Here is a 16,857-nt window from a genome sequence, read left to right on the forward strand (position 1 = left end):
CAGGTGGACTGACACCGTGACTGTTGCAATCAGTTCTAGTGTGACAGGAAGTGTGAAGATGGCCCAGGAGAGAACTAGGTTCTGATCTTTTGTTGATAGGGTTGCTATGAGTTGTACTCGACTTGATGGCACCTAAGAAAAACAACAACAACAACAACAACAACAACAGTCAGCACATCCACAGTTTCATCAATTTCTTGAAACATCTCAAGAAGTAGCATATGATGAAGAACCAACAGAAGTGAAGGAAGAAGTCCAAGTTGTACTGAAAGCATGGACAAAATATATGACCCCAGGAATTGATGAAATATCAGTAGAGGTGCTGTCCAGTTGAGTACTACTCTATTCCATGTATGGTATCTTGTCTGATTCTCTGCCATCTCCACAATATTTGTTCATAGTTTCAGTCATGATGTCATTCCATTCTGAAGGCAGTCTTCCTCATTTTTGCTGACCCTTTATTTTTTCAACAGTTAGGAACTTCTCCAACTATAGGGCCCTCCTGGTAACAGGCCTGAAGAATGTGAGATGAAGTCTCATCATTCTTTTTTCTAAGAAGCATTCTGATTTCAATTATCCCAAGAGATATTTATTTATTTGTTGGTCATCCTGGCATATTCAGTACTCTTTGATGGCACCACAATTCGAAGACATCATTTTTTCTTCTGTCTTCCTTCATTGTCCTACTCATATTCATGTGAAGCTACTGGAAATGCCATGGCTTGTATCAGGTGCAAGTTCATCTTTAAAGTGATATCCTTGCTCTTTAACAATAAAGAGGTTCTGAGTGACAGATTTGCTCAGTGCTTTACATCACTTGACTTTGTTACTGCTACTTTCATAAATGTTAAGTGAAAAGATACCATTGACCATTTGAACCTTTCTTGATTTAATTTGATGTTGCTTATTTTTACCCAGTTGTAAGAATTTTTGTTTTCTTTATGCTGAAGTGTAAACTAGACTTCGATCTTCTATGAGTTTCATCAATAAATGCTTGGGTTCTTCTTCATTTTCTGCTAGCGTGTTTGTGTCTTCTGTATCTCCCAGGTTGTTAGTGTGCCTTCATCCCTGATGACACATTCTTCTTCATATATGTCTAGCATATTAAAAGTAATATTCTCTTTATGATAAAATATCTTTTTATTCTTTATTTTTTTTATAAAATCTCTTCTTGATGTTGAGCTTCAGTTCATATTGAAGACTACAGTCCGTGACCTTCAGCAGCTTCATGTCTTCTTCAGTTTCAGCAATCAAGGTTGTGTCATCTGAATAACGTAGGGTGTTTGTGAGTCTTCCTCCAATCCTGATACCACATTCCTTCTCATAAAGTCCAGCTTCCTGAATTATCTGTTCTGCATTTAGATTGAAAAGGTATGGAGACAGGATGCATCCCTTATGCGCTTATTTCCTGATTTTGAACCATGCAGTTTCCTTGCTCTGTTCTGAGGACTGCTTCTTGCTAAAGTATGGGTTTTTCATAAACACAATCAAGTGGTTGGGGATTCTCATTCTCCTCAAGCTTAGCAAAGATTCTTTCACACCACGGGGCCAATTAGCATTACCATGATAGACAGGGAAGAGACTGAAGTTGTTAACAACTTGCTCAGCTCCACAATCATCACTCTTGTCACCCCCAGTCGGAAAAACAAAAGATTAACTGCACTAGGAAAATCTGCTCTCACGGTCCTCTCAGAGGTCCTAAAAAAGCAACAATGTTTGTCTAGAGTCTAAGATATGCCTGATCTAGGCCATGGTCTTTGCAATTACATGGTATACATCAGAGAGCTGGATAATGACTAAGAATGACAGAAGAAGACTCAATACCTTTGAGCTCTGGTGCTGTGCTAGAGAAGAGTCTTGAACATACCATGGACCACCAGGAAAACAAATAGGTCTGTCTTGGAGAGGGTGAAAAGAAGTTTCTCCTTGCAGGCTAGTATTTTGAAGCCCCCTCTCACACACTTTGGGCACATGGCCAGGATAGACCAGTCCTTAGAGAAGGACGCCACACTCAGAAGGGTGGAGGGACAGTGCAGGAGAGGAAGAACCCTGATGTGATGGATTGGTATAGTGACTGGGGCAATGGAGGTTGTTGGTGTGTCAGAATGAATGAGACTGGCTCAGGACATGCCAGAACTCAGAGCATAGGGTTGCCATGAGTCACAGGCAACTCGACGGCACATAACAACAGCAACAACAACATAATAAAATTTATGCAGAAACTAAGTTCTACTCAGTTTTCTTGATGAGTACATAGCAAAGTTGTATCATCTACATATTCCAGGTTAAGCAAGGGTCATGTGTTGACTGATATAAATGGAAGTGTCATAAAGTTAGAGTCACCTCCTACAATATGAGTACATGACCCCCAGGAGGTCATACAGTTTTGCCACTAAACATGGTACTCTCTACTTTGGTGATACTCTAAAAAGATATTAGAGAGTGTAATTTTAATAGTCTCTGTAAGGCATTATTCTTTTGTTAAGGAAAGTTTTCTTCTAATAATATATACATATTATATATTATAATAATATATACATATATGCTGTCTGAGGCCACAATTGTAAACCATGTTTAGAACTTGATTCACTAAAATTTCAACTGCATACAGTTTATGACTTAATGTGGCTGTCTTCACAATCTTTTTCTAAATTTTGATCTTTAATTTTTTGAATAATGAGAATATCTTGCTGTTTCCCTCAAGTGTGGCAGCTCGATGCTACACTTTTAAAATATTTAAGAGATTAATTTCATTAGGCTATTTTGAGATCCATGCAGCCTTCTTGAATTGTATTTACATATAATATCCATGCTAATGGTTTTAAATATACCATATAAAATTGATATTTTAAATTAAGGACTTAAAGTTATAACTCAAGGAAATAATGCTATTATTTTAAATATACATAATTTTGAGGTTATACCAAGTAAATACACTTGTGATATTTCCACAGTTGAAAATTATTTTGGACATATATTATTTTGGACTGATATCTAAAACATTTTTCTATAGCTCTAAATATATTTCTTACCACAAGCTGAACTCTTCCACCTTTAAGTACATCTGGATCTAACTCAGGCAAGAAGTGATTGCTGTATCATGACAAAAACAGAAGACAGGTTATAATTAAAATGTGGGGAAATTATAAGGAAGAAAAACCCAACTGAAAAGTCTTTTTTAGAAATTAGTCATTTACAAAATGACCAGAATAGCCCATTATTTTCCTTACAAAGATAAATAATACTTTGATACTACCCATTCTTGTCATAAACAAGGCAAAAACACATGCAAGAGGAAAAAAATCAGAATATATTTTTATCACTGCAGAAAGAACCCAATCTGAGAAGCCCATGGGGATGGGGCTGGGAGTTAAAATAAACTGAAGAAAAGTTACATATTAATTTATATTTACTTATAATGCTTACTTAATTTTTGAGAAAGGTTAGGCTTTTGTTTTTATGACTGTTGTAGTGTATTTAATGTTTGCAAATATTCGTTATTAATTCTGTATAAAAGTAGAATGATAATATCTGGTTTTCAAGATTGTAAATTATGTCTTCAAAAGAAAAAAATCAATAGTTAAGTATTAATCATGTGTGTAATATAATTTATTTAAATTTTGAATGATCATATTTATTGGATTCAAATTACTGATTCTCATGTTTCAACTCTCTGAATTAGACCATTTATATCTGGGTAAGGGAAATCTGGTAGGGTAGTCTGTAGAGAAATGGACTGCTAAATTAGGGGTTACTGGTTTGAATTTACCAGCAGCTCTGTGGTAGAAAGGTGAACAATCTCTTTCTATGTGATTCACAGTCTCTGAAAACTCATATGTGGGACAGCGATAAGATAATTTTGATTTGACAACAGGGAGCTAGTTAGTTATAGTTTTAGTTTTATCTGGTTAATATAGACAGTAAGCTATAAATATGTTGTATTTCCCTAGAGCTATAAGAATGCTCTCCCTATGAATTTAAATAAATTAACTGGATTAGTAGGAAAAGAAAAGAAATTGTGTATATGTACAACAATACATTTTCAAATATTGGAAGATTTATTCCTACTTTCATTGTTCACAATAAAATGCAATATAGTGATTCAAGATATTTACTATTGCTTCAATTTCAATTGCATTCTTATTTATATGACTACCATCTTTTGTAAAGGAACTCTGTAGACAGAACCAGGAACCTATGAAAACATCCTTTCATAAATATCATGAAAAAACCCCATTCATTTACTGTATCATTGGATATGTTATTTAATTATACTTTATCTATAATCGTTTTTTCCTAAATAAGAGATAGACAACAGCATGAGAGACCAGTAACAGTGTGTAGTGCAAGGCATCAGAGAAGTGACTGGTGATCATATTGAGAGGTGGCTGGGGAAGGGAGGGTTTGACCAGGTAGTTGGGTGTGCAAGGAATGGGGATGTAGCAGGGAAAGGGTAGAGACAAGTCACACGTGCTTGGGGTGGGTGGGCAGTGAATGTATTGGTTATTTCTGTAAGGGAAGTGCCTTTCATCTACAAGGTAAAAATATTTGCCTGTCAGATATGCTTCTAACAGTGAGCATCCAAATTAAGACAGACTATGGAGAAGGACTGGCTATCCACTTCTGAATTATAAGTGGCCTTTAAAAATCCTATATACAATAGAGAACACTCAGAAGAGACTAATAGATATGGCAACTGAAGTTGAGCCCTCAAATTTGGAAACACAAAGGAGGAGAAACAGTTGTAAGAATAAATTAATAATTTGTACATGGAATGTGAGAAGCAGGAATGTAGGAAAACTGGACATTGTAAAAAAGAATATCGACATATTGGGTATTAGTGAAATGAGATGGACTGGCATGGAATATTTTGAATATCAAGATCATATGATATATTATGATGCAGATGAAAAGGTGAGGAAAAAATGGGGTCACTTTCATAGTTTAAAAGGCCATTTTTATCTTGAAATACAATATTGTGAGTTGCAGGATAATATCCATATGCATACAAAGACCTGTTAATTCCACTATCATTCAAATTTATGCACCTACAACCAGAGCCAAAGAGGAGAAAATAGATTATTTCTATCAACTTTTGTAGTCAGAAATTGATCGAACATGTATCCAAGATGATTTAATAATAATGGGAGACTGGAATGCAAAAGATGGGAATCAGGAAGAAGGCTCAGTAGTCAGAAAATATGGACTTAGTAGCAGAAATGAGGCTGGGGATAGAATGATAGAATTCTGTACAATCAATGATTTATTCATAGCAAATACCTTTTATAAGAAACATAAATACAGGCTATACACATGGATTTCACCTGATAATATGCACATGAATCAGATTAATTACATCTCTGGAAGGAACCCTTGGAAAAGTTCATTATCATCAGTATAAACTAGGTCAGGTGCTGATTGTGGAACAGACCTTCAAGTGCTCATATGCATAAATTATGAAACAATATCATCAAAACTCCTGCTGAAGATTATCCAGAAAATACTTGAACAGTACATTGAAAGAGAACTACCAGAAATATAGGCTGGGTTTAGAAGAGGTCATGGCACTAGGGACATTATTGCCAATATCAGATGCATCTTGGCAGAAAGCAGAGAGTACCGAAAGAATGATTATCTGTGCTTTATTGACTATTCAAAGGCATTTGACTGTGTCAATCACAATAAATTATGGCTAAACTTGAGGAAAATGAGAATCTCAGAACACTTGATCATGCTTACACAAAACCTACACTTGAATCAAGATGAAGTCCTCAGAACAGAGCAAGGAAATACTGCACGGTTCAAAATCTGGAAAGGAGTGTGTCAGGGATACATTTTGTCTCTGTACCTTTTCAAAATGTATGAGAACAGATTATTCAGGAAGCATGGCTTTATGAGGAGGAGGGTGGTATCATGATTGGAGGAAGACTCATTAACAAGCTACAATATGCAGATGATACAACCTTGCTTGCTGAAACTGAAAAAGACCTGAAGCACTTACTTTAAAAGGTCAAGGACTGTAGTCTTCAATATTTATTGAAGATCAACATCAAGAAGACAAAATTCTCACCACTGGGCCAATTGGCAGCACCATATTAGATGGAAAAGTGGTTGAGGTTGTTAGCAATCACAGCTTGCTTGGATCCACAATCAGCACTCAACAGCAGAAACCAGGAAATCAAAAGACAAATTGCAGTGGGAAAATCTGCTGTCATGGACCTCTCCAGAGAGCTGAAGAACAATGATGTTGGTCTAGATAAAAAGGTGCACCTAATCCAGGCCATAGTCTTCTCAATTACTTGTTATGCTTCAGAGTGTTGGACAATGACTAAGGATGATAGAAGAATAGATGCCTTCAAGTTGTGGTGCTGGTGAAGTCTTGAACATACCATGGACTGCCAAGAAAACAAATAGGTCTGTCTTGGAGCGGGTAAAACCAAGTCTCTCTCTGGAGGCTAGGATTTTGAAGCTCTGTCTCACTTACTTTAGACACATGGCCAGGAGACAGTGGTCCTTGGAGAAGGACATCATGCTTGGGAGGGTGAACCGACAGTGCAGGAGAGGGAGACCCCAAATGAGATGCATTGATAGAGTAACTAGGGTTAACTGTGTCAGAATTAATTAGACTGGCACAGGGCAGAGATGGGTTCAAAGCTGCTGTTCATAGGGTTGATATACATTGCAGATGACTCAATGGAAGGTAATAACAATAACATATTATGACAGGTTTAGAATTAGGAGTGGTGTCCACTTTCTTAATAACATGCATCTGGAAACTCTATGAACTTTGATAAATGTCAACAGTTGCAGAGGGGCTTCAGGCCTTTGGTTTAGGGGGTTGATATGAGTCATGCTCAACTTGAAGATAATCAACAACACAAACATAATAGATTTTAATTTTCTATTTATTTAAAATAGTTATTATTTAAAATACACAGAAATATTTCAAAAATACCCTTTATAATATAATCCTAAGCATACCATTGAATGGTTTGTGGGATATATGTGGTAAAAATTAAAGTCTTGGAAATGTATACGAAACATTCTGGAATTTTTATACACATGTACGCTATGTAGCACATCAGTATAATAAACATTTATTGAGCATCAGAAGCAAACCATTTAATTTGTTGCTAGGAGATTTAGCACTTGATATCTTCAATGCTGTGAGCTATCTCAATACTACAAGAAATAAGATATTGTTATCTCACTTATCAGAGAGATAAAAATCTAAATATTGAAAATTAGCTACATGACTAGAAAGTAATAGCTGAAAGGTTGAATCATAGTTTAAAATGCAATTTATAAATGTAAATAAAATTTTTAATGGAAATTTAATATGGCAATGTACAACATATACATTATTTGAAAATAGTGAATGGATACAATGCACTTTAGCTTTTAAAGGAAAACATTTTTGTAATTCACCTGTTGGCTACATGAACTACAGAAATATGTTTCCTCTCATTATTTTGGGGTGAAAAATATATTATTTTAGAGTGATTAAATCTATTTTATACTAGAGAACTTTTTATAACCTGATAACCTGGTGCATTGGCCTTTGGCTATGAAATCATGTTTGTTTTAGAACAATTAACCCACGTTTTAGTTTTCAAGGTATGTTTACAATACAAAAATCTAATTTAAAGGAAATGATCTCACCATTTCATATTTCTGGAACCAGTTGTTTCATGAGCCCCAACCTGGGAGTGAAGCCACTGGTACGTGTATTCTCTACTCCTTTCTATTTTCTCATTTGCAGTGGTATCCTTGCATAGAAATCCTTCCACTTTACCTACGGATGAAATATGGAATAATGTTATTTAAGGAAATCAAGCTTTGGCCAATATTTAGTCTAGGCTAGGAAGGTAGAACCCCCCCCCCCAAAAAAAAGAGATTAGTTAATAGGAGATAAATCATCAGTAAGAAAAACATAATCTTTAAGAACGATGTTACATAGGCATGTAAAAGTTGGACATGAGCAAAGAAGAAGAAGAAACAATGCTTTTGAATAGTGATAGTGAAGATTATTCATTATTCCATGACTGCCAATAGTTATAAAAAGTGCAGTCAGAAGGTTTCTTGGAGGCAACGATGGTGAGACTTTATTTCATATACTTTGTGTGTATTATCAGGAGAGGCCAGTCCTTAGAAAAGGGGCTAGGCTTGGAAAAATTGAGAGTCAGAAAAGACTTTCAGTAAGATGGAATGACACAGTTACTGCATAGATTTAGGCACAGCAGAGATTGCAAGGATGGCTTAGGGTCAGGCAGGGTTTCAGTCTGTTGCATATAGGGCTGCAATGAGTTGAAGTCAACTAGATGGCTAAGAACAAATGCCATAGAATGAATATTTTAGATTACTTCTTATTGGTTTCACTACTATATTTTTAGGGACTTAGATTTGCATCATTGATTAACAGTACACTGGGGGGGGGAATAAAACAACAAAAAAATAACAAACAACTCTCAAAAATTTGTCCATGGTAACGAAACTCATGAATCCTATAGTTTTAAAACTTGGTTTTAAAATGCAGTTGATTAACTTAAAGCGTTCTTTCTTGAAGCACCTGTTGCAGGAAATCAACGAATGCAGTCTTGAGTATGGGTTGCATCTCAATGTCAAGGAAACAAAAGATTCTTACCACTGGACGAATAGGCAACTTCATAATGGATGGAGAAGACATTGAAACTGCCAAGAACTTCATCTTACTTGGATCCATAATTAACGCCCTTGGAACCAGACAGGAATAAGGAGACACACTGCACTGGGAATATCTGCAATTAGGGACCTCTCTAAATTATTGATGAGTAATGATGTCACCTTGAGGACTAAGGTATGTCTGACTCAGGCCATGATCTTTCCAGTCACTTGCTATGTATCTGAGAACTGGACAATGAATAGGGATGACAGAAGAAGAATTGATGCCTTTGAGGTGTGGTGTTAGAGAAGAGAACATCCCATGGAAAGTCAAAAGAACAAACAGATATATCTTGGGGAGGGGGCACCTGGAGTGCTGTTTGGAGGCAAGAATGATGAGGCTTTGCATCACATACTTTGGGCATGTTGCTATGAGGGGCTATTCCTTGGTTGGCAAAAAAAAAAAGGAAGAAGACCTTTGACTAGGAGACACAGTGAGTGTCACAGTGGACTCGTGTGTGTGTGTGTGTGTGTGTGTGTGTGTGTGTGTGTGTGTGTGTGTGTGTTAGGAAGTGTAAAGATAGCCCAGGTTAGGACAGGGTTCAGGGGTTTGCTATGAGTTGTACTGAACTCAACGGTACCTAGCAAGAACAATTAGAATTTTTTTTTAAACTAGACATCAGGATGTATTTTTTCCTTTAAACTCTTTATTATGTTAATTGGTAGGACATGCTATTCCTTGGAGAGGGACATGATTCTGATTCTGAGAAGGGTGAAGGGTTGGCAAAGGAGGGGAGGACCCTCAGCTAGGCAGACTGACAAGGTGCCTGCTGCAATGGGCTCTTGTTTATCAGGAAGTGTGAAGATGGTGCAGAACAGGACTAGTTTTAGATCTTTTGTTCATAGGGTCGCTATGAGTTGTACTTGCCTCAATGGTATCTAACAACAACACATACAAAGAAAATAATTATTTACATGCCTATTATATATGGCAACTTTCTCATTACTATTTTCCAGAACTTCCAGATATGCAGTCTGGATTTAGAAGAGGCCATCGTACTACGGATATTATTGCTAATGTTAGACGGTTCTTGGCTGAAGGCAGAGAGTACTAATGGAATGTCTATCTGTGTTTTATTGACTATGCAAAGGCATTTGACTGTGTGGATCACAACAAACTATGGCTGACTCTGAGAAGAATGGGAATCCCAGAACATTTGATTGTGCTTATGTAAAACCTATACTTGAACTAGGAGGCAGTTTTCAGAATAGAGGAAGGAGGCACTTCATGGTTCAAAATGGGGTACTGTGTATGCCAGAGATGTATTCTGTCTCCACACCTTTTCAATCTGTATGCAGAACAGATCGTCTAAGAGGTTGGGCTCTATGAGGAGGAATGTAGCATCTGGAACGGAGGAAGATTCATCAATAACCTGCGTTATGTAGATGAAACAACCCTGCTTGCTGAAACTGAGGAGGACCTGAAGTGCTTGCTGCAGAGGGTCAAGGACTGAAGCCTTCAATATGGATTGAAGCTCAACATCAAGAAAACAGATTCTCACCACTGGGCCAATTGGCGACATCATTATTGATAGTGAAGAGATTGAGAATGTTAACAGTTTTAGTTTGCTTGGCTCCACAATCAACATTCTTGGTACCAGCAGCCAGGAAATCAAGACAAATTTCATTGGGAAAGTTGGCTGTCAGGGACCTCTCCAGAATACTGAAGAACAATATGTATGTCTGGAAACTAAGATGCACCTGATCCAGGCCATAAAGTACTTGCTATGCATCGTGGTGCTGAAGAAGAGTGTTAAATATACTATGGAATGCTTGGTAGGAGAACAAACAGATTCACCCTGGAGAGGGTGAAACCAGACTTCTCCTTGGAGACGGATTCTGAAGCTTCATCTTTCATACTCTGGACATGTTACAAGGAGGGACCAGTCCTTGGAGAGGGACATCATGGTTGGGAGGGTGGAGGGACAGCACAAGAGAGAAAGACCTTTCATGAGATTGACTGATTCAGTTACTGGGGCAATGGGGGTAGGTAGATCAGAGACAATAAGATTGGCACAGGACAGAGCAGCGTTTAGGGCTCTTGTACATAGGGTCACTATGAGTCACAAGTGACTTCACAGCAAATAACAACAACAACAAGAAGCAACAAAAATGTAAACAAAAAAGCAAACATACTCTTCATTTCCTGGCTGGAGATGAGTCTATTTCTTCACTGAAAACTTTTGGAGGACATAATATATGGTAAGGAAAACTCTTCTAGAATGGAAATATTTTTGGTAATGTTGATAAATGGCTGCTGACTCTATGTATCAAATGCTAGAAACACTGAAAATATAGTTCACATTATGAGGGATTAATTGTCTATGTGTGTTTATTAATAAAACATTGTTATATCAACCCGCACAAATGAAATTGTATTTTGGTATTTGTGGTACCTAGCAGAAATTTAATTTTGTTAACATCTGTATAAATGTGTGTTGATAGGTTGTTTATTGCTTCTTCCTCAAACAATTCAATCTGTAGCAAAGAGCTGTTTTTGTGTGACAAGCAATATTTCTATTCTTTTTAACTGTATTTAATTATACATGTAAGTAGTTACTTAAAATAATGACCTCTCCAAGAAGAAAATTATTGGTACAAAAGGGTTAAAACAGAAATGTTGAGAATAGAGGTAAAACTGTCCATAAGGGCCCACGGGTAACAGCAGCACTAATCATCCTTTTACGTTGTAATTGTGTGCCATTGAGTCAGAACCAACTCATAGCTCACCCTCCTGTGGGTTTTCTGAGGCAGTAAATCACATGAGAGAAGAGTGCCAGTGGAGCAGCTGGTATATTCGAACTACATACTTTTGCTATTAAAGCACATTTTTTTACCTCTAGGTAATAAGACTCATTCGTTTACTATTTCACCATATTTTATGACAGAGAAAGCTAAAAGACAAAGAACAGGAGAATGAAGATAGTTGGTAATTATATATTTAGATTAATTTTCCAAATGTATTTTAGCACCTAAATGCATTAATTACTTTTACAATAAGCAAAAGGAAATATCAAAAGTGTTATTAAATTGTTTTTATTATTGTGTTAAGTGCCGTCAAGTTGTCTTTGATCCAAAGGTACCCTATGCACAGCAGCTCTGAACTCTGCCCTATCCTGAGCCAGTCTCACTGATTCTGACACACCAACCTCCCCCTCCACCCCTGCCTCAGTTACTGTATCAATCCATTTTATCGCTTGACAGTATTTTCTATATTGGTAAATGAACAGAATTATCTCAGCTACTCTGTAATGCAGTTTTTAAAAATGAATGTAGATGTGTTATTAAGCCATTTAATTAAGTGGTTTGTGTTAATTTTATGTATTCTTTTAAGCTGAAAGGAGTTGTTCTGTCATTTACATCATCCAGTGAGACTACATCTGCTCATTACTATATTATACTGGAGCACTAAATATCTTATAGTGAGTGAGTCTCTGTTTTCTTTTCTGATGATCATATACCTTGGGCAAGATTCTAGCTTGTGGAAGTCACATAATATGCATTATCATGGAAAGTGTCTCCATGTTTGTTGTTGTTAGGACTTGGATAGAGATAGCACAAATACTTGCTTTAGGCATACAATTTAAGTACACCAAAAATCTCAGTAATTAAAATTAGTGAAATACTTTAAAATCTAAATTACCACAAAATTCCATGATTATACAGTAGATCAAAATTTTGAATAAAAATCGATAGCCGTGTTGCATTAGGCCCTGTAAGCATCTGAGGCAAAAGGAATAATCACTATTATCTGTCTTTATATTTACACATTTCTCAGTTAGAGGTACATATGATGAGACTGCATTTCATCTACTTTCATCCTTTTATCTGAAGGAACCAGTTCTTGGGAGGAGACAGTACTCTTGGAAATGATGAGGATCAGAGAAAGAAAGAGAGAACGACCCCCGAAAAGGCAGAGTGAAATGGTAAGGGAAACTCTGAGCATTTCAGAGCATTAGGAAGCGTTTCTACACAGAGTCACTAAGAGGCACCAAACAACAACAGCAACAACACAAAACTAAAACCAAGCACCAAGAAATACTGTCACAGTAAAATCACCCTTTGTAGTAAAATAAAGTAACATGTTGTTTAGATACTTTTCTCAGAAATCCCCGGTAGAACTGATTTAAGATGTGGCAATAACATCATTTTTTAAGAATTTGCACATCGTTTAGTTTTACTAGAATACACTCCAGAATTGTGAGATGTTGAAAACATTTATGGAGTAAGTTGAATCTGTGGCATTAGGGGATATACTTTATCCATCTTTATATCTGACTTGCCATCAACTTGCATAATGAAAAATTGCTTTTCCACATAATAGTTTTGTACTCTTGTGTAAGTGATATGCTCGTTCTGTGGCCCAGTTTTCTCTACTTAAAATGCATATACTAAATAAAGCTGCCAACCCAAAGAGATGTGGTTCATGTCCACCAGAAGGGCAACTTCTTCCCACGCTATTTAGTGCTTCTGAAAAGCCACTGGAGGTCTCAGTTACGAAGGGGTTCTAACTTGACAGTATATAACAACAACAATATAATGGAACACAAAATATGCCATACAAAATAAGAGTTTAATAACTATAGCTATTTTGTTATTATTTAATTCCATTTTTTTATAACCTGAAAGCTATCTCAGTGCCACGGGCCATAGGACTTACCTCTACTGGAAGTGAGGGTATGTGCAAGATTCTCGAAATTCAGGTCAAGCTCAGCATTCCATGAGGTCACTAGAAAGAGGGGAACATTCCAGGATTAAAAAACAAACACACAAACAAATTAAGAAACATTTTCCTGGAAATGACTTCATCAAGTCCTACCTTGAAGAGGTTTTTTTGTCTCTACACATTTTATTTTATTGCTATATGATGATTAAAGAAAACTTCCATTCTCACAATTAGACCAAATAAGCAACAAGATAAACAGAGAAAAGACTGTAGTTGCCAAGTATTTCATTTTACTGAGGTTCACAATAAACTTTATAGTAGTCAATAAATGATATATTGTAATAGTTAAATTAACGTTAAAAGATTTCTCAAAGTGTTAATAAATTAAGATGTCACTTTGAGTAGTACGGTCCAAGAGACTTTTCAATTTTTCATATGTGTGCCTCAAACTTATTCTTAAGATTATTTTGTTCTTTAAATTCAGGTAGGATTGACTCATATTTTTGTTCCTGTGGACTTGTTTTAATTTTCTTCATCAACAATTTGAACCTGTACATGAATAACTGATGATATGTTGCATAGTCAGCCAGCACCTAGCCTGGCTTTGACTGCTGATATTGAGCTTCTCCAATGACTCCTTGTGCACATGAAGTCAATCTGATTCCTATGTAGTCAATCAAATGTGCAAGTTCCATGTATAAAGTAATAATTTGTGTTTTTTATGAAAGGTATTTGCAATGAATAAATTATTAAATATACAAAATTCAAACATTCCATTTCCAGACTCATTTCTGTCACCAAGTCCATACTTTTGGACTACCATTCCCTCTTCATTGCTCAACTTTTGCATTCCATTCATCAATCATCACTAATACATCTTAATTACATGTTTCATTAATTATGAACAGCAAAATTGGCAAAATTCTTCAATTTTCTAACTTTGGCTTTGGCTGCACGTGGGTATATCTGAATAAGTCACATTAATAGGTCTTATAAGAGTATGGATAGTATCCTATTAACCACAACACCATACTTCAGGACAGAACTTGAGATTATCTTTTAAACTATGAATGCAACACTACTTTTTCTCTGTTTTTAATTCATAGCATAGAATATCATGTGATGATCTGACTCAAAGTGGCTAATGCCAGTCTATCTCATCTCTCTAATGCATACAATGTCAGAGTTCATTCATTCAATTTCAATTTTTCCCCCAATGTCTAATTTCTGCACATTTATACTATGAACATTCCATGTTCTAATTATTAAAAGATGTTTGCAGGTGTTTCTCCTCAGTTTGATCAACATCTATTCTGGGCTCTCTGGCTAATACCATAGGTACCTGTGGTTCTCTATTGTTCATGGAGTTTTCAGAGATCTACAATTTCAGAAGTTAGTAGACAATCTTGCTTTCTAGTCTGTCTTAGTCTGGAAATTCTATTGAAACCAATCCACCACGGATTATCCTTTTGGCATCTGATGCACTAGTAGTATGGCTTCCAGTACCACAGCAAACCACTAGGTACCCAGTAAAGCCAGCTGACAGATAAGTGCTGTACTAATAAGAACAAATGTATACATATAAGCAAGTTATTAGTGTTGTCATGTGCCATCAAATTGAGCACGACTCATAGCGATCCTATAAACAATGGCTCTGAACCTAAACCCATCCTGAGCCAACCTCACTCTTTCTGACATACTTGATCTTAATTGCCACAGTTTCTGTGCCAGTCCATCTGATCCAAGGTTTTCTTCTCCTCTGGCTTACCTTCTGATGTCCTTCTCCAAGGACTGGGTCTTCCTAACAACATGCTCAAATTATATGAGACAGAGTTTCAAACTCCTGCCTCCAAGGAGCAGCAGGGCTTCACCCTCTCCAAGACAGACCTATTTGTTCTTCTGGCAGTCTATGATATGTCTAATACTCTTCTCCAGCTCCACAACTCACACAGCAAAGATTGTGGGCATGGTGCAGAACTGTGTAGCGTTTTGTTCTTCAGAATGTTTGATAATGACTAAGGATGACTGAAGGATAATTGACGTCTTTGAGTTGTAGTGCTGGAGAAGAGTACTGAATATACCATGGACTGCTAAACCAAACAGGTTCATCCTGGAGAGGGTGAGACCAGGCTCCTCATTGGAGGCAAGGATTCTGAAGCTCTGGCTGACATACTTTGGACATGATGCAAGGAGGGACCAGTCCTTGGAGAGGGACATCTTATGTGGGTGGAGGGATAGTGCAAAAGAGAAAGACCCTGGATAAGATGGATTGACTCAGTGACTATTAGTGGGGGTAGGCGTGTCAGAGACAATGAGCTGGCTCAGGATGGAGCACGGTTGAGAGCTGTGTAGACAGCGTTGCTATGAGTCACAAGCCACTTGATGGCACATAACAATAATAACAACACACGGATGCAGAACAGAGTCAGAACAGATTCAATGTTACCACCTCTACCAATGACAACAATGAGGATTTTAGTGTCTTTTATTCAGAAAAAGACATTTCCAGAAGTTAATAGGAATTGTTGTTGTTATGTGCCATCAAATTGAGTATGACTCATAGTGACCCTGTAAACAACAGATCTGAACCTTGTCCTATCTTGGACCATCATCATCTCTGACATAGTTGAGCCAATTGTTGCAGTTACTTTGTCAATACATTGGTGAGCGTCTCCTACTCTTTCACTGACACTTCACCATTCGAAGGATGATGTCTCTCTCCAAGGATCAGCCCCTCCTAAGCGCCTACCACTAAACCCAAAGCATGTGAGACAGAGACAGAACTAATTGATTTTAAGTTATTTGAAATAATTTTTAGCAAGTGCTTAGTAATAACCATGAAGGAGGCCCCGTTGACATGATTCTCTCCTGTTCCACCCTGTCAATTTAATTATCCTTAGAAAATATTCTTCCACCTAACCTAGACTCCCTCAGGGAGTGTTAATATTGTAGGTCATCCAAACTAGGTCCATCGAATAGAATAATGAGGACTATGGTGAAATGAGCAAGTTAGCCTTCAAAATAATGTGTCTTAAGGGGTATATAAATAGTAATGCATCTTGTTTTCTTCTTTGATATAGTTCAGAATTCACATCCTTTACACTTTATGAAATAAGTATCTTTAATTCTATTTGTTTAATTTCAAAAGAAAGCAACTAAAGCATAAAGGACTTTCTTAAGAACTAATATAGTTTTAATTTTTGATCATTTTATACATATATATATATATACACACACACACAACATAAATGTTAAAACACATATCTATATATTTTAATGAATTCTCCATTATCTTAATTCTGTTTTTGTGTATGATAATTTCTGTATTTGTTAAGCTTAAGTATATAGACATACTTCTATATAGAGATGACTTCACTTCACATGCCGTATTGTTAAAAAATACCTAAATTACAAAAAGCAAAAAAGAAAATAAATTTTCATTCTCAGCTTGTAAAAAAGGGTATTGGAAACTAATAAATTTGGCCAAAATG

At 36.5% G+C, this 16,857-nt stretch overlaps 1 protein-coding gene across 1 annotated transcript in view; it reads right to left on the reverse strand.

Moving 5' to 3' along the window:
• Positions 1-16,857, reverse strand: part of LRRIQ1 (leucine-rich repeats and IQ motif containing 1) — a 267,992-nt gene that overhangs the window by 25,026 nt on the left and 226,109 nt on the right. The window contains 2 exon segments of the mRNA XM_006882532.1: positions 3,033-3,093; positions 7,663-7,795. Of these exon segments, the coding sequence (XP_006882594.1) occupies positions 3,033-3,093; positions 7,663-7,795 (194 nt within the window).

Source organism: Elephantulus edwardii, unplaced genomic scaffold (genome assembly GCF_000299155.1).
Source record: "Elephantulus edwardii isolate Elephantulus edwardi_28Jun2011 unplaced genomic scaffold, EleEdw1.0 scaffold00021, whole genome shotgun sequence".
Lineage (NCBI taxonomy): Eukaryota > Metazoa > Chordata > Mammalia > Macroscelidea > Macroscelididae > Elephantulus > Elephantulus edwardii.